This window comes from Osmerus eperlanus, chromosome 10, assembly GCF_963692335.1.
Source record: "Osmerus eperlanus chromosome 10, fOsmEpe2.1, whole genome shotgun sequence".
In the NCBI taxonomy this organism is placed as follows: Eukaryota; Metazoa; Chordata; class Actinopteri; order Osmeriformes; family Osmeridae; genus Osmerus; species Osmerus eperlanus.
The window spans coordinates 10,597,322-10,616,621 of NC_085027.1; the positions used below are offsets into that span (position 1 = coordinate 10,597,322).

A 19,300-nucleotide genomic window follows, 5' to 3' on the forward strand; every position below is an offset into this window, starting at 1 on the left:
CCGACTTGTGCAGTATTTGCATCAAAGTACATTCGGAAGCACAAGTCAAGGCAACACATCACACACAAACCATAAGGTCAACACTTAACACTGGTGTAGTATAGTCAACTGCAATAATCCCTGTGGTTTTGACTTTAACCCGTCTGACATTAGACACATCTAATGTTTCAGTTTTGTGTTGAGGTTATAACGATGAGCTCTGCTTTAAACAATGATACTGTGACACAACCTTTGAACATACACTCATACTGACGATCTGTCTGAGTCCTCTGCTGACTGAATGAATCCTGTCTGGCTAGTTCAAGGAGGTACAGATCACAGCTTTTGGGAATGTAAACTTCCAACTTGTTGCTATTCCAAAACAACTCCAAATTGAATGTGAAAGAATTTGAGTGCTGCGGTATTTTATTCATTTTATGTAATGCTAATCAGACTAAGACAATCCTACCACCCTTTTTAGATGACTGTCCTTTTTTTTTTACTATGGCAGTCAAAATACCAACAAATGAATTAGAATTGGCTTCAGTCAGCCTGGAAAGTCAAGTGGTTTCCAGTGAACAATTTTGGGATGAACCCATGGTCCCCTGTGCCAGCCATGATCATCATTCATATGTCATCAAACTGATTCCAAGTATTTTGGCCCGGGGCTATTTCATATACACACATGCTGAGGGGGCAAGAGGTTTTTCTTCCTTCTCTCCTTGTCTCCTATCTTTACTTCCCTCCTTCCCTCAAGTGAGTAAACATAGGAAAGCCAGGACAGAGAAACTACATTTTAGTTTCAAATCAGTTTCACTTTGTTTTCCCTCCATCTATGAACTGAAATTAAAGTATCTTTCCATTGAGAAAATGGAACACAGTACAACGGTAAGAGGGAGAATAAGAGATTTCCAGCCCAGAATTAAGCTCTTTTCTGGGCAAGAGAGGCGGGGGTGAGACGTGGGAGGGTAACTATCTTTTCAAAACAGGATGTAGGAGGGAGGGCGGGCGGAGGGTGGACGTGAAGGGGGCCGGCAGGTGGAAGTGTCATTGTTAACTGGGGGAGAGAGGGGAGGGGGCGAAACCATACAACCCCATTAAAACAGTTTAAAAAGACTTCCATTGTTTGGATGTTGAAAGCCAGAGAGAACCCTGGGACAAATCTAGGGGAACAACTTTTGGGCTTAGGGCCAAACAAGTACATATAATTGTACTGAGTCTGAAACACACACATGCACACAAGTAGTACAACATATAAAATGTACTAACACACAATCAAGACAAATTCTCAGTCAACAGTTTCTCTCACACTGAAATAGATAGATTCACACACACATATGGTAAAATAAAAAAATTGTGGGCATGACATAGCAGTCTCATACATACTAAACATCATGAGAATGTAAAATTAAATGTGGAAAATATTTCTTAGCCGTACCACTGAAGAATTAAAGGTATTACAGAGGGCTCTTGGCAGAGTAAAAGTGAGGTCTTTATGTAACTGCTACAACCTTGGTAGTTGACATTTTTGTACATTGAATAAAAAAAAAAAATATTGTTCTACAATACCTCATCAAACAAACTATTTGCTTATTGTTAGCTACTGAGGGAGTTTGCCATCAGGTTGCTAGCTCCCCCTACAGGATATAAGCTTGCTTACACCTGGAAGAAAGGGCATATTCTGACAAAGTAGTATTACACACACACCAACAAATCAGTCTATTGAATGTTTATTGACAAAATAAAACTGAATCAATTGGGTGAGTATACATTAACTAATCCAGCTACCAAACTAAACTGTGTAAAGTTTTAATAGTCCCAAAAAATAACTTGAAGGTCATGGAATGCTTGTCAAACGTGTAAAAAAATAAAAATAAACAAGAGGGCATTTTTGTACATTATAAAATCAAAATATGAAAGACCTTCATTCAATGAAAAAATTTACAACATATTTTCCAAATAATTTTCATTGTATCCCAAATTTTCTTGAAATATATATATATTTCTTATATAACAATTCAAATTCTATTGTATTTCCTCTTATTGAAATATCCCTGATGTAGAATATTGTATGAAATATATAATTTCTCAAACAGTCTTGAGGGTAACATACTTAGATAAAGCGATCTTCATAAAAAGAAGAAACTTTGAATCAGACTAACTGCCACTCAGAATACACAAAAAACATCCTGCATGTGATCAAAGACAAATGTAAACCGTGTGAGTGTGACACTTGTTGGGGAGCACGTTTCAGAATTGGTCCTCTTTAGTATTTTATTATTCCTATTACTTTCAAAGAATTATTGGTAAAAAAAAAATCCTTTACAATTCAAATGTAATACATGAAAAATAAAACAGAACAGAAGAAACAAATCTACTCTTCTGTTTAAACAAGGAGTGACCAGCTTCCTAAGACGATGCTGTCTCAGATTTAAATGCACACAAAAACTTTATACAAAACCAACAAAATGCACAAAAACTCGAAACACTGTATAACCTAAAAAGAAACAACAAAAAAGTTGTGAATGCAGTTGGCTTTCTATCACCTGCCTTCCACAGTTGTCATGGAGGGTGTTTTTGCCTCCTACTTCTCATAACTGCCTCATGTCTCACCACCCAATCATTCCTTACTTCCTGGTCTCTATTGGACTCTTTGTGAACCTTTGTTTTACTCCAATGTAAACCAAGGACCATACTTCCTGGCTACTTGTTTTAAATCCAAAGCTCTCAATTTACGTCTCTAAAATGCTCCAAGAAAACTGTACTGATGGAAAAGACAGAAGTGCCTCAGGCCGCCCCCCCCACCCCAAACGTAATGCAACATTTGGACATAATGTGTTTCAATAAACAAACTAATGAGAAGACGTATTACTGTGTATGTGGGCCTGTTTAAGTGTAGATGTGTGTGTGTGTGCTGTATTCCAAAATGCTTATTTGTGTGTGTATGTTTATGTGTATGTTCATGTGTGTGTTTGTGTATTCCTTCTGCACCTCAGCTTCAGTACTTTGGCACTTTGGTGTAGTCTTCTTTGTGTATGCCCTTACACAGGCCGATAGAGAGAATCATGCCTAAAAGCTGCAGGGACAAAAACAAAGGTAACATTTCTACATAAAAACAGGTCCTAAAGTACATTTTTTAGCATCTACAACAATGACTACATCGAACATATTAATGTAAGCATGATCAAAACACAAACTAGTGTCACTTTGTAGGAAAGCTGTACATGTGCACTTCACAAAATCCTATCACTAGTTAATGGGGGTGAATTATATACTGACATGAAAAGTCTATTCAGAACTATTCATTGAGGATTTAGAGGGAACAAACACATTTGAAAGATTTGCAGCAAATGATGAATGGAATACCTCAATGACAGCCACTCCTAGGCAGATTCCCAGGACAACACCAAGGTTGGTGAATAGCCAGTTCTCCACACTTGAGGAGCATCCCTGAGCAGGGTGGGAGGAAGGGAAAGAAAAAAAGGAAGAGCGGAAAGGTGAGGTCAACGTATTTAAAATGAGACCTATTCAATTTGACTTTTGACTGTACAATGAGTCCATAATTCAGATACTAGATATACTGTCTACCATTAGCATTCCAAGTGACCTCACCGTGTCGTACACAGGCCAGTCAGGTGACTGGGCCTCACAGAAGCCACTGTCAGAGTAATTGCCGGTGAAGAATGTGACATTTTGACAGGAGCAGGGAAAAAGCAACTGGGAGCTGTTGATAATAACACCATTGCCATTCCAGTCCATACGACCACTCCAGCCACAGCATTCCATCTGGAGTGAGGGAAGGGGAGGTAGAGAGAGGGAGATATAGAGATATAGAAAAGGAAAATGTCAATTGATAAAAGATCATTAGGATATTTATTTATTTATTTATAAAATTAAGGATTACAGAACTGGATGCAGGCCCATGGGAATCAACTTCAACTTCACGTAACAAGCAGGATTCAAACCACTGGAGACTGGCCATTGAGGAATAAACCAAACTATTCTAACCCTGCAGTTGAACTTACCGTCCTCTGAATGAGGTCCCAGGCCTGCTCTGTGGTGGTGTTCTTGCCCGGGTAGTTGTTCAGGATCTGGGTCACAATGTTGGACATCTCATTGTTCAGCTGAGATGGGAAAAACAACAGACTTCATTCAAAACAAAACAAAAAAGTATCTGGCTCATTCTCCGGACAACTGAAAAGCCTGAAATTGGGTAGTGCACAACCAAGCAATGGAAAAATTTGCTGATTTTAAACAAATTCCTTGTGAAACCTTACATAACAATTAACATTTTAACAGTTGTTATTTGGCAAGTTATGATCTCATGGCTTCAGTTCAACTCTAGAAAGCTCCTCATATCACTCCTTACCAATTAGATCAATCAAGAACAATACAGTGTAAAGGTTCAGGAAGAGACCTATTTACTACTCCTTTCAAAGATTCCAGGTGTGTCAAATACAAAAAACGCTCCAAAACAGCGAGGTTTGAAAACCTATCCCTAAAAACCAAACCAGGCTCCAATTTACACCCTGAACGAACCGTTTGTTAAACTGCATGTAGTGAACAAAACCTTTGGGTAAACCTTCTGTTGTTTGAGTACTGAGACAACATTGAACCTTGGAAGTCAATTTGGCATAGGACAGTGACTGGCTGGCTTTCACCAAAGGTTCACTTTCAGATAAAATAAGATGGAGAATTCCTGCTTTTTATGGCATATAAAGATGCTTCCCTTCAGCTGCCAGGGGAGATTGGCAGCTGGATCACACCAGGAATGACAGATCAAACTCAAAATCCTGCCGGACCAAGATGGATTCTAGTCCAAGTCTACCAAATACTCCTTTTTCAGGTGATCCTTGTATGTTTGAGAATTCAGACTACAATTCTACACTACTGAGAACTCAACGTTTCCAAGGCTATACACCAGGTGGCACTATAATACCAACTGTTTCTGTGTCATTTTTATTGTTGGTGATGCTATCAAAACATCAGGTCATGAGAACACTCCCTACAACACCTACAATCCTTCCAATAATACAGGTAGTGTACAACTCAGGAAACCCATGATGCTTGGAACAGCTTTCAATAATGATTTCTTGAAAGTCAAGTCCTCTTCTAGGAAAACGTGTTTAGAGCCATAGAGACATAGCTTTTGTTTTTATCATTATAGTCATAGTTTTACTCAAAAGCAAAAAAAAAAAGTGTACAACAACTTCCTCTGGTACATTGTTTGGTTGTAAACCAATTTTCACTTCCACAGTTTTATAAATGTATTTGGCGAGAAGTTGTAGACTGGGCCACTTCCCAGCCAAAAGGGGGGAGTGTGGAAAGTCAAAACTGCAGACTTGAGGAAGAGACATCACTCACCAGGTCCTTCTGGAAGTAGATCAGAACACCAGCGGCAACTTGGGCAATTAGGATCAGTAGCAGGCAGGTGAAGTACTGAGGGGAAGAGGATCATAGGTCATGACAAGTCACGGGAGAGACATGCATAACATAACATAGCATAAAATACCATACTTACATATTTCAAGTCATGATTGACACATGTAACAACCTCCACCCACATTCAATGCACACACGCTTTCACTAACTGCTAATCACACATTTGTCTTAATAATATATTAGCATATGAAGTCAAATTTCTAAGAGAAAATACATTACGCCTGATTTATGCATGATTGTGCAATATGCATCCAAGCTAATATGCATCCAAGCTGCTCTCAAACTTCTACAAAGAATGGTTAGGGAATAAACATTTATAGTCATTTTTAGCTGAATTTCATTAGGGAATCTTCAACAGTCCCTATATTAGACAGTGCTAAATTCCTCTCATTATCATCCAATTACATAATTATTTGCCATTATCCTTAAAGCCGTTCCCTCAAGACCTTTCTCCTGGGATACTACAAAGGCTGTAAAAAAAATCAATTAGTCAGAATAACCCCACTTTTCCTCTTGCGTCTTTCTTTCTCCTTCTTCTCCTGCACCATCACTACCACCTCCTCCTGCTGCTCCTCCACCACCACCACCACCACCACCACATGCTCCTCGTCATCCTCCTCCTCCACCACCACTAAAACCTCCTTCTCCTCATCCATAACCACAAACTCCTGCTCCTCCTCCTCCATCTGCAGGGTTGACTCACCAGGCCCAGCAAACAGCGGATCTCGTAGATAGCACCCAAACAGCCCAGGAATCCCATGAGCATGGACAGAGCTCCAACTCCGATCAGGATGTAGGAGCCCACTTTCAGAGCCATGGAGGAGTCTTCTACAGGGGGACAAACAGAAAAACACACAAGTTCAGTTTTAACATTGTGTGCTAATCCTAACCCTAACCCCACAAATGATATTGAAGTAATTTCACACCAACATATCATCTGTCATGAAAAATGTGTAGTTATATATAAAGAGATCCAGTGGTGCCAACGACGGTTCTGGAAAGATGTAAAGCAGAGATGTTTCCAAAGGACTTTGTTTCAGAAGAAGGCCAGTGGAGAAGGGGCTAGATGTGGGAGTCCCTGCGTACGTGTGAGCGCGTGTGTGTGGTTGACTGTGTGTTTAAGTGTGCACGCACTTGTGCCAAGCTCTTTCTGACTGCAGAAAAGGGACGTTCTCAGGCCCACTCCTGGTAACACTCCAAGACTGAGAGCCATGAGCGAGGCCAGACACTCTCCAGAGTCAACCACTAACATACAGTACAGAGAGAAGAGAAAACTTGACCTAGCAGACACCCTCCTTGTGGGCCATCTTCTAATTACCTTCAATTACATCAATACAGAATATTGGTTGTGTTAGAAACAAATTATAGCCAGTTGGCTTTAAGGTAAAAGGACATCTTTCAGATCCAAGTTTACAAAAGCCTAACAAAAGTCAGTTTGTTCTAGCAAGACAAGCATCTGAAGGCGTTTAGAGTCTAGTTACCTCAAGTTACCAATGACACCATTACTCAGGCTTACGTAATTGAGGAACTACTATGTGTACAAAACGTCACAATACGACATTGTACAAACATTGTTGTTAAATTTACCCTTACATAGGAGAGCAGTAATGCATTTGACCAACCAGAAAATATGGGGAACAACAATTGCTAAAACTGCTGTCAGACGGAAAATGTAGATTGCAGCCACAGGGCTATAGTGTGTGTCTCATTTAGAAAGCTAAATCTGGAATACAATAGCGGAAGGTCCCCAGTGTAGTGGCATGTTAGCCGGTATTGCAAGATGGTTTGGAACTGGAAAACTCATTTTTTGAGCAGGACAAAACGCTGTTAAGCACACCCAGACAGTTTCATCTGGTTCATAAAGTGAGACCCTGCGGCGTATTGTGGGGTAATGGAACCTTGCTGGAACTTCAAAGGCCGAACCCTGAATGCATGAGTCTTTCCATTACATTGCCTCTAAAGTTAGAACTGTAAAAGTCTATAAAAACCTGAATGGAAAGGGTCTGTTTCTAAAGTGGGTTAGAGACCTGTAGGGGGTTATCAATGGACGGGCACATGCGCACACAGACAGGTTGAGTAGAACCACTGGAGGGAAACAACCGTGCAGTGTGTTGACATTCCCAGATGTCGTCCCCCCCCCACCCCCCATCTCAGCTGGCGAGTGTCTTGGGGACCGCAAGGAAACCTGGGATATCTCGTGGGGCCAGTGAACAAGGGCAAACCACTGGTGGCTGGATCCCAAAACCATAGCAATAGTGAGAACCTTATGATGGAAAGTGGAGTGGAATTGGGGAGGGAGAATGAGTGTGTGTGTACAGATTCTCTGTACTGGCACAGGTGGCTTGGGACTCCCAACAGACAAGCACACGACCCTGTTGTGATGGTAGAATGTGTCAGCCAGCTGAAATATAACACACAGAGGGAGTGTTGACCTTGGCCACACACACACTTTGCTCTGCTCGTTTGGCCTTTGTTTCCCCTGTTCCTCCTTCTTCACATGACTACTGTTGACTCCTAATTCAAACCACCAGGCCTTTACATAAATTAGCCTTCATATCCCATACACACACACACACACCACCAAACTATGATTGCATCCACAGCCTCACATGCATCAAGTAGATCACTGATTCCAGTTGGCCACACTGCCATCGTCTTTTCCCAGTAGAAAATGTGTCATTGAGTCCGTCCAATCAATACGGCCCTTTTACATCCACACACAAAGCTAATCTGTCCACTGTACTTTAACTCTTTGTGGCAATACCAGTCCAATGTCCTATGACAGCACTCCAACCTCGGGCGAACCCACGATGGAGAGAACGAAGGACATTCTTCTTCTTTTTTTCGCTCCTCCTCATGTCTTCTCGCACTGGTGGTCGGTAGCGTTAATCCTGATGATGCGAGAGAGTGTGTGTGTGTGTGATGAGGTGGCCATGAGTGAGGCAGAGAGAGCGCTGCTGGCTGGTGTGCCGGGCCAGGCTGACGTGATGCATGCTAATAGACAGCCTCGCAGAAAGAGCCCAGTGTCTGAGGACATGACACCTGTGGGGCCCAGTGGACAATGTCCCCTGTAATGGTCTGACTGAGTGCACTCTCTCCCTCTCTCCCGTCTCTCTTTGTGTCTGCTGATCGCTCTGTCTAACACTCTCTTTGACTCCATCTCGGGTCTCTCTTACCCCCCCACCCCTCTGTTTGTCACTCCTCTCTCTTCATGTGTCATCTGTCTCTCTCTCTAGTCTTCCCCTATGTATCTCCTCAGAACTAAGTTCAGTCAGGTTTGGCTGGACTAGCTATGGTCTGAGGTGAACTGAACTCAATGGCCAAGTCAGGGTCATGGCTGGAGAGAGTGGGTATCGTCTAAACTAAAGCGCTTGACATTAATAAAATCCAAGGTGTGTGTGCATGCGTGTGAGAATTTGGTCTGAGTTTTGTCTCACACCTGTGTGAGTAAGGAATTTGGTGCGCCTTGTATTTCGTCTGTCAACATTAACGTTCTAAGTTTGTATGCCCTGACATTTCAACTTTTAAATATTTGTGAGTGTGTGTGTGTGAGCGTGTGTTTCCAGGCATGTGTCAGACAGACTCTCAGAGTATCTGCCTAACAGTTGTGTTTAACTGTGCTCAATGTTGCATGTTGGCAACACCATGCAGGTTCCATTAATCACTGGACAACAGCCTCGCAGCCAGATGGCCACAGAGAGAGTTAGCAGAGGGCACTGACACACACACACGATTGATCCCCAGCCAGACAGGAAGACCTAGGTCAGAAGCAACATACTTGTTGAAGAGAAAGATATCTCTAGGGAGGAAGGTAAGAAGCCATCTCACTGCTTCCTACAGTCTTCTTAATATAACAATGGAGGATATAGCAGCATTCAAACACACACACACAGAAACTGTGAACGCACAGCTTAACGTTATATACCACAGATACAGACACATAGAAACACAGAGAGAGAAATTGGGGTGGGTGCCTAAAGCTAAAACTTGGCCTGGTTTCAGGAGTGTTAATCATAGGTCAATTTGTAGAGCTGCTCTTGACTGTATGCACTTTAACCCAAGGATTACAGTAGCAACCAATGGCTGGACATCTGTTTTAAGCAGTCATAAGCCTCGAAAAATACAAACCAGAAATGGGTACTATGAATATGATTTTTGTGTTTCCTTTAAATAAAAAAGATGCAGACATAACTGTGTGATGTGACTCCCAATAGCTTAAAATATGTAGTCTTATTGGGTGATGGCATTACTTTAGAGACAAACACTTACGCAGGACGGCCATGAAGCTCTGATTATCCAGGAGGACCCACAAGCCGAAGCCCATGATCAGTGCTCCAAACAACTGAAGAAGATATTGAGAACCATTAGACACAGAGGTACAGAACTGAGGTACCAAACAATGTAACACAATGTTTCTGAACATTTGAGGAGTAATAGTGGGGGTGACCTTTCTGTGGTTGTTTAGGTGTGTGCGTGTGTGTGAGCGTGTGTGTGTAGTGATCCAGGCCTGCAGGGTACTCTACTGTCTATACATGTCCCTCCTTCTATTAACATCTGGGACTGGTTAGGTCAAAATCCTGCATGGCAGGAGAGGAACAGCATGTTTGTGGGATGTGTGTGTGCGTGTGCATATGTGTGTGTGTGTGTGCGTGTGTGTGTAGGGGATTGGGGCACCTTGGATGTAGTCTATATTCCAGAAAACCCAACTGATCACAATCATGACCCACTTCTTCCTCACACACAGCTCACATTTGGATGGACAAACACACAAACACAGACACATACACACACACACACATATATTAAAGTGATGAGCTTAGGTATCATTCACCCCCAAGTGCATCTCAAGTTTTGAAACATTGTTAGCTCCTTTGGTCTGGCAAAAGATAGGCATTATCACCTCACTTATTCCTACCAAACCAATTTTTAATTTACATTCATAGTCAGTGTGAGGATTTGATTCAGAACAAGCTGTGTTGGTCTATTCATCATGCTAGCTAGTTCTCTATGAGGACGTACTGTGTAAATGCAGAGGTCTTAAGCCTCGGATCACAGATTTAATTTCCTCTATTGAGGAAAGGGAGAAGGAGAAGAGAGAGAGAGAGAGAGAGAGAGAGAGAGAGAGAGAGAGAGAGAGAGAGAGAGAGAGAGAGAGAGAGAGAGAGAGAGAGAGAGAGAGAGAGAGAGAGAGAGAGAGAGAGAGAGAGAGAGAGAGAGAGAGAGAGAGAGAGAGAGAGAGAGAGAGAGAGAGAGAGAGAGAGAGAGAGAGAGAGAGAGAGAGAGAGAGAGAGAGATGGTAATGACTGGATGAGTTTCACCCAGGCAACTAGGCCACAAACACTTCATCAGCCATGTAATTAAGAATGTGGGTCGCGGGGAGGAGATGGAAAGAGAGAGCGAGAGAGAGAGAGGATAGAGGGAGAGAGAGAGAAAGAGAGGAAATAAGAGGGAAGGGATGGGTAACAGAGAATGAAAAGGGTGGTTCATTTTTAGGCTGACATTTCTTCCCCCAAAATACATTTTGGTCAGCACACAGAACACCGAACACTAAAGATTACTTACAAAAAAGATGAGGTTGAAGAGGAACAGGAAGTACTTGGTCGCCGTCATGCAACCTTTCCCCATGGTGCTGAATCTGTGCATAGAAAAAGAACATGAATTTAGTTTTGACATAACCTACATTCTGTTTCGATGAAGCAAAATTTATATAATTTAGGTACATCCAAGATGTGAAAAAATAACTTCATATGGTGCCATGGGGGTACTAGCTAGTGTGAGTGTGTGTCCAGATTAGATTTGGGGGCTACAGTTAGGGTGATGCATGCAAGTGTTGACAGACACATAGAAGCAAAGGGCTGGACAGCTAAGATGACTGGCAGGGAGTGTTTGTATGCTTACAAGCTGCCAACAATTATACACAGCATCAACCTGTACAACCTGTACCTGAACCTACAGCACACAAAAGACAAGAGAGGGTCAGATATCTCACAACCTGTTTTTTCTCTGTCCTTTGAAGGTGTGCGTTTCATTTTATTCAAATACTCCCATTGTTCTTCCTCTTCTCTCTTCCCCGTTCCTTTCCACGCTCTCTACCTCCAATTCCCTATGCCTCCATTTCATCTTCCAATCCACAACTCACACCGCTTACTTTTTTTATTATTCGCTTCCAGTTTTTAATATTTTTGTCTCCCCCTTTGTTCCTCACTGATTTTTACTCCCTCTCTACAATTATGGCCTGCTGCTGTTCAATAGCTCAATGGAAAGTTAGTTGAACTATGGATGGATGGCTCAATATTTCCTCCTGGCAGAGATGCTGGTGTGAGTGGGCTGAGTCTGTACAAGCGACCCAGATTCTTGCCACTGTAAATGGGTTACTGTTACACTGACCAACTGGGCCAGTTTGGTGGGCCCCATGGGTTTAGCGTGAGAGAGAGTGAGAGAGAGAAAGAGAGACGGGAACGAGGGAGAGAAGGAAAGAGGGAGAGAGGAGTAGATGGAAAATATAATCGACCAGAAACTTAGTGAATAAGTGAAAAGGTTGTGACACAGGTCAGACTTCTGTTCAAATTGTTTTCCAAATATTTTACATGCTAAAGACCCTGATTTCCTGTTAAAGCATCTCTTACCTCAAACATTTTCATTTTCAGACATATTTACACAGACAGAAAGGCAGTCAGAAATCTGTCGCAGACATTATTTTTGTAAACATACAGTAACCTAATCCAAATTAAATCATTTATTGGCAGAGTGCATTAATGTCAAACAGATTGTGTTGTCTGGGATCACAAAACATTGTTTACTGAATGATATGTTTTCAAAGAACACACCAATGCTATGTTCTGGCACTTGTATGTGTACCCTAACCCATGGTTTACCCACTTGAAGAAGTGGTCTTTTGTGAACAATGACAGAGTTCTTACCAACGTCTATTCACTAATCCATTATTGGCAAATGACAAGATAAACTGTAGTGCTGATCACTCATTTATCATTTAACTTGATGATAAACCTTTTCCAAGTGTTCCTGATTGACCTGAAGTTCCTTAGAGAGCAGGACTAACCTGATAAATTCTCTAAATTGAGTCTCTTAAAAAAAATCTTTGGATGACTTATTGTCAATAAATTGCACAAGATACATTTGAGAAACGTTCCTAGACTATTAACAGGCTTTATGTGCATTAATTAATGTGCGACAATGCTCTTTATAGCCTTGGCCTCTGAATCACAAAGTCAGCACTTGGCAAGGTCCAGAGATCCAACAGACAGACATCTGTCATCATTCAAAGCACGTGTTGACACATTAGCGCAGTAAGCTAACAAAGGACCATTAGTAGCACACCACTGTGTTAAACCCGGTGGCTTCTACAGACTGTTCTAGTTTGAGTTAAACAGCAATAAAGCCCCTTCATTCTCCTGTTCCTTCTTTTTCCCTTCTCCAGGAGCACCAGATATCTCACCTAACATAATGTGTGTGTGTGTGTGTGGGGTCTTCAAATATCTTGTGGGTAGAGCAAAGGGCCGACATATCATATGACTGCCTTTTCTTCTGGTTTCACTCCGGGTGTCGACAAACAAGTCCTTCTCCTCACCCCCACCCCCCACCCCCGCACACTCGCATTTCTTTCAAGCTTTTTTCAACTTCTGTCACTAGAAGTACCAGGCACCACAGAGAGAATCCTTCTGGGTGGAGTGACGCAATAGGCCTCAGAGAGAAAAAGTTACTGGTGTATGAGATGAAAGTGTGTGTGTTTGTTGTGTGTGGTGGGTTGTGTGGATGTGAGAACGTGGGAAAGTGCTGGGTCAAGGTCAGACTTTGGTGTCAATGTCAGAACTCAGTCAGTGTGTATGTATGAGGAAATAAAGAAAGAGAAAGGGAGGGAGAATCACAGTGTGGACATGCAGCTGCCTATAGGCCTCTGTATCTCCCAGTGCCAACCTGATGATGTGTGTCACTCTTTGAAATATTCATCAGGCCAGCAGAACAGAGAAAAACCCGTCAACTGACCTCTGCTGGTCAGCTTTTAAGGTCCTTGTGTTTTGTTATCTTTGAGTTCAGATAAAATGGCAATTAAAGGGTCAGGATTTCTAGGATCTGGGTCAACATGACTTTTATTATTTCACTGTCGCTGTTGCCACTCTTTTGCAAACAAGAGGTGATTACGTGTAGGCTACACACTCCACAGCCAAACTTTCAGGGCTTGGGTGATGAGGTAAACATCCTGGAGTTAGATAGATAGTTAATGTGGGACACCCCTGTATGTCAATGAAAGCATCTAGACCTATACTAGCAAAATGCACCGGCACAGCCCCATGCAATATTACACAACAAGGCAGAGCCAGACTGGGTTTCAGTCCATTCCCACTTATTCTCAGAGCTGCGCAGGAGAAGTTGGCAACTACAAGACAACAATTCAGTCTTTTGTTTTGCAACACTCTACTCTCTACTCAACCAAGTAGTGTGAACTATGTCCATTGCTCTAAAGCACTTAGTACCAATCAACAGAGTTTTAAGCATACAAACCACAAGCCGGTGGCAACATGTAGCCTAACATTTATTATAACCTGACGCAAATGGATGAAACAGTAATCTGACTCATCCCAACATTGTCTGACGCTCCTGTAAGCATTCACAGCTATTTTTGCCAAAGCTTTTTTCTGGCCAAAGACTGCCCATTGGGACACCGGCAGTTTTATGACTCCCACAGGCACTTAGTCATTGTCAAACGTCATCCTGACTGTTGTCTTATTGTTAATGGAGTTGTCTTCCACTTGAGCTAGATAGACCCCTATCCTGGGGGGGGGGGGGGGGGGGGGGGGGGCTTCATCAGCATTCAGCTGGTCTAGCCACTGTACCCAGAGACCCATGGTTAACAGCCACAAACACACGCACACATACGCCCTACCCCCTGTATCTCCAAATCATTGCCCCTAACAGCACAAATCCTCATTTCCCACCCTGAGCAAGAACACTACCCCCCTTCCTCATTGCCACACACACCCCTCTTGCCTCACAGTGTGACAGACAGGGTCCTGCTTTGAGTATCCAACATAACAATGGATGCTTTCAGCCATGCTTTTTCTCAACCAACAAAAGGAGAAACTTGACACACCGAAGACCACTCCAGCCTTACATTCTCCCCGTCACAATAACAGAGCCAACCGATATGAAAGATGCACTTTTCTAACCGAAGCACTCCTGTTAAAAAAAATTCTAAATGTAAAATGATCTACTACTTACACTGGAATAGGTGTAAGCCTACACATCTCAATGAAGTGCTAAGGTGGAGTACAGAGATACATAGGTGTACATGGGAGAGTGTGCTTGTTGGGGAGCGACCAAACAATGAGGGGGTGCTGCCTGAACTTGTCCCGGGGAACCCCTGGATCATAATCCTTGCAATGTGAGACGGTTCCATGGTAAAGAGCCCTCTTGGCTTCCAGGGGAACTTCTCTCATGGTGAGGGGCGAGACGGTGGTGGTTCCCATGACAAAAGTTTGGCTGGGATAAGTGTAGGGGGTGTAGGATGGGGGGGGGGGGGTCGAGACCTTCGGTGAGAAAGAAGTCTCACGCTTGCCTGGACACCCCCTAGCCACCACCCCCACCACCACACACATGTAAACAAATGGGGGGTCCCACACAAGGTTGGGAATTTTAGTCTAAAAGCTATAGCTATCCCTATTCTAACCACTGAATTACTGCACACTATTTGCATGTCACTTTGGATATAAGCAAAATAGATTAAATGTAACTGTTCAAACCAACTACAAGTCGGCTTTCTGCCACACTTTAAAAAGGCACAGGAACTGTTTTCAGAAAGTTTGGATTTGTTCTAACTAGTGCACTGCATGAGTGTCTGGTGTCATTTTTTACGCATGGAGTTTATCAAGATCGACAAACAGGGAGTAAAAGATACTACTGTACAGTAGGTCCAAAAGACTATTCTGTGATATCACAAGATGCTCTTTGGAACATCATGTCATTGTCAAATCATGTTGGGGTCATCAGGTTTTGCACAAACTTGTGGAGTCCACCCCCACCTCCGAGCTCGACAGCACACTGTCATTAAAGGAAAAGGGGGACATACCAAATATTCCTACTAAAATATTCTGAAATGAATGAAAATTCATTTAAAATCTAATTCAGAGATTAAACTTTTCCGTCAAATTGCTAAATTGACATCATTTGTAATGAAAATGTTTATTATAGGCCTATTCAAAACAAATTCAAAATAGAAGTAGGCTATCTTGAATTGTGTTCTCAGACTTTGGACCCTTCTAAATCAAGTAAATTAGTACACACCCATAACACACCCATCTACACATGCCCTTAAACTAGGCGTTGTTGTCCAGGCCTATGTGTGTCATTCTTGAACAGTTTGTGTTCTTATGGACAATTATCCTTTTAACCTGCGGCAGAGGCATTCCACTGAACAGGGTAAACTGGTAAACCTGCATAGTGTCTTGTTCTGGTGTTAGCCACAAAATATATAAACAAAAAGCAACACCATCTAGATTTATCTCAAACTTAAAGGGTAATCTGATGTCCAGTATGCATTTAAAGTAAGCAACAAAGCAACATTGGCACTGTCCCAAAGCATGCATACTAATGCCTTAAAGCTGATTCACAGTTAACATGCATCTGTTGTCAGTTCATGTTGTTTAATTGTAACTTGTTTAACTACATGCTCTTATGGTTCTTCCCTTTGGCACTTATTTTGGTTGTTCACAATGTGTGCTTCATGTTTTGGCTACTCGCAATGTTTTGTGGCTATCTCGTTGTTATGATCAGTGACCTATGCACTTTGTAAAGCTCTCTCTTGGAAGTCGCTTTGGATAAAAGCGTCTGCTAAATGAATAAATGTAAATGTAATGTAAATCTGTCTGCTTGAGTCAGAAGAAAAAAAGTTATAAAAAAACAAACCGTACATGTGCATTCTATGACATACATGATAACTAAATCCCAGATCAACAGTAGCAAATTACAAAGTGAATAGCAGCAAACTAAACTCTACTAGTAAACTTAAGTTCCTATTATTTACAAAGTATGGAAAGTTAATTAAGGTCAAACAGAGGGTCTTCATAGGTAAAAACAAAGCATGCCAAGATGATTTACATTTCTAAAAGAAAGGTGAAAGAAAGACTGCTTTATTTACCACTGATAAGAAGTAAAGTGCCAACTTGTACAACACCACATCTCCCTGTGCCCACCAGACACATGCACACTCATGACCTAGTTACACATCTGTAATACAACAACGTTTCATCTGCACTACATTGAATGACCCAGATCTAGTCAGGCCCATTTACAAATCATTCAGTACAGTTACAAACACATAGGATCCAATATAGTGTTATAATATGCAGATTGAACAGAAGTTACCAGCATGGCTGGTTTGTGTGTGTGTGGGGGGGTGTGTGTGTGTGTGTGTGTGTGTGTGTGTGTGTGTGTGTGTGTGTGTGTGTGTGTGTGTGTGTGTGTGTGTGTGTACGTTTGCATGTGTGCGCGTAGCAGGGGGACTCAACTAAGGGATTTGTGAATCACAAGGCCAATGTCCACTGCCTGTCTCCTGCCATTAGTCCCTTTAACAGTTGATCAGCTTCTGACTGAGCTTGCCTGGGGGTCTATCCTACCACTGCAGCACTGACAGTTTGAACAGATGGCCTCTGTTTTAACCATCGGTAGAAGAACAGGATTTCAACTCTCTCACTATTCAAAAACTCCATCAACAATAACTAGCCAGAGATGGAAATGGATAGATCAACGTTGACATATAACTTTTCTTTGATAACAATGAGATTAAATAAAAACTCCACACTATATGAGTAAACACCAAAGCTGTAGGCTACAGTTTAACCATATTAGAACAACGTTGTTAAAGGCTTAGATTATTAAGCTTCTTACATATGACAAAATGTTATAGTGTTTAAAACAAGACGTTTTTTTCAACTGCACCAGGCGTTGCGGCAAAACATTTTCATTCGAGTCGTTGCTATTCCAATAAAGCACCAGCTGCATTGACTATTAGATTCGGAAACGTGTTCCATAATGCTAAAGTTTCGATGTCAACAACTGGTGTCAATTATTGCTGTGAGCTATCTGGTGTCCAGCTCACCACTCTTACACACGCCACATCAGCAATCCTTGATGGGGAAAGCAAAAACGTGTTCTTTTATTCTACCAAAGAAAATGTAAACGTTTTTTTTCTTATTCATAGCAAATTATGTTATAACCCCCCACTTTGTCTTTCCTCAACTCCTGTTTCATCTGACCGAATTAAAACGATCTTCAACACCAAGTAAGCGCTTCTGAATGCATGACAATTTGAACAAAAGTAGGCAACTTACGTTTCTGCGCTGAGTTTCGAAGAAAAGTTGTTACAACGGAGAAATCTCCCTGTCCTGTTGGTAGAGACTGTGTTGAGAGACTAACAAAGCGCAGAGTAGACTACACGACATGAAGCATGGGAATCTCGTGCTGTCCCCCCACCATGTGGCAGATATGAGAATTAACTAGTTCAATGCCCTGTTTAACCCATTCCGTAACTGCTCACGCGTTTGTGCGGCTACTAAAGATTCGTTAATTACAAATAACACAGTACTGTTTATTTCGCAGGGTAAGGTTGCAGTATGCTAATGAAAAATATCGGCTATTAATGATTCTATTCAGGTCTTTAGAGAGGGGTTCTGAAACAACTGAGTAAGGAGTCAAACGACTGTTTCAATCATGAAATACTTAAGGTATGAGCCAAATTTTGGCAATTACGTGGCAAGAAATTCAGTTCCTCTCAAAGTAAAGAGCAACCGCACTCTACAGGCATCACAGGCACAAGTAAGTGTGAATCTCATACAACTATAGATATCCCCCCCACTTTCTGGAATCTTTGGATTCTATAATGTTGCTCATCTAATCGTTCATCAGCAAACATTTAACCAACTATCGACTAACCACTACCTTTAACTAAATGTTGCATTTACTGTACATAATATTAATTCGAGTATCTTGTAGATCTTAAGGGCCCGACAATGGAGTTTGTAATGTGCTCTCTACTTGAATGAACAGCAGAGGAAAACAATTGGTTTGTTACAGAAAATCATTTATCCCGTGTTCAAGGGTAAGACGTCTGGAAGATGCAACATTAGGGAATAAAAGAAGAAGCAAACATTATAGGGGAGATTACATTTCAAAACCTTACTTTCTCACCACTTTCGTACCCTCAGTTACACGCTACAGTATCTGCCCCACAGGGCCAGTGGCAAGCACCATTCAGTATTGATCGACCTGTCCGAGCTTGAGTTGCTGTAGTGTGGTGAGGTCAGTCAGGCCAGGGCCTGAATACAAAACAATGGTTCATTCACCTCAACATTACAGTGCGTACAGTATACACCAGTGTGAGGTTACATAGGCCCTGCTCAATGGAGTCCTATGTTGTGATACTAGAGACTGGGGCTATTATATAAACAGAAGAGATCTGAGTTCCACACCTTGAAAAAAACATCTCCTTTCAAAGGTTCTGAAAGATAGAAAGGATGGAAAACATAGTTTCTGATGTGCTCATTCCAAGAGCGCCATTGACTAGCAGTACAGTCCTACTGACCTATTATGTCTTACTAGAATTTATAGATTGTTCCAGAGCTCATTCGTGATCAATGATACAGACCCCTGAATGTGATGCATGTGCACCTCCAAATCATCCCCTCCTATCCCAAAGAGATGCACCTGCTTTTCACCCTTGTGTTTCTATTAGCAAGTGACTTCATTTGTAAATGAACATCGAACACACACACATTAACAGCTTTCAATGTCTCTCTCTCCTATCACAACAGTGTAAACAGCACCATCTGGAGTTACCCCACCACAGAGAATGAAGGTCCTAATGTTC

General features: G+C 41.9%; 1 protein-coding gene across 1 annotated transcript; it reads right to left on the reverse strand.

Annotated features, from left to right (window-relative positions):
• Positions 1-1,693: 1,693 nt before the first annotated feature.
• cd82a (CD82 molecule a) lies at positions 1,694-17,922 on the reverse strand. Its single transcript, XM_062471433.1, has 9 exons — positions 17,766-17,922; positions 10,984-11,056; positions 9,691-9,763; positions 6,125-6,249; positions 5,344-5,418; positions 4,005-4,103; positions 3,592-3,765; positions 3,346-3,429; positions 1,694-3,055 (listed from the first exon to the last, which is right to left on the reverse strand). Exons 2-9 carry the CDS (start codon positions 11,044-11,046, stop codon positions 2,978-2,980), a joined length of 771 nt encoding a protein of 256 aa, XP_062327417.1. The 5' UTR covers positions 11,047-11,056; positions 17,766-17,922; the 3' UTR covers positions 1,694-2,977.
• Positions 17,923-19,300: the final 1,378 nt, after the last annotated feature.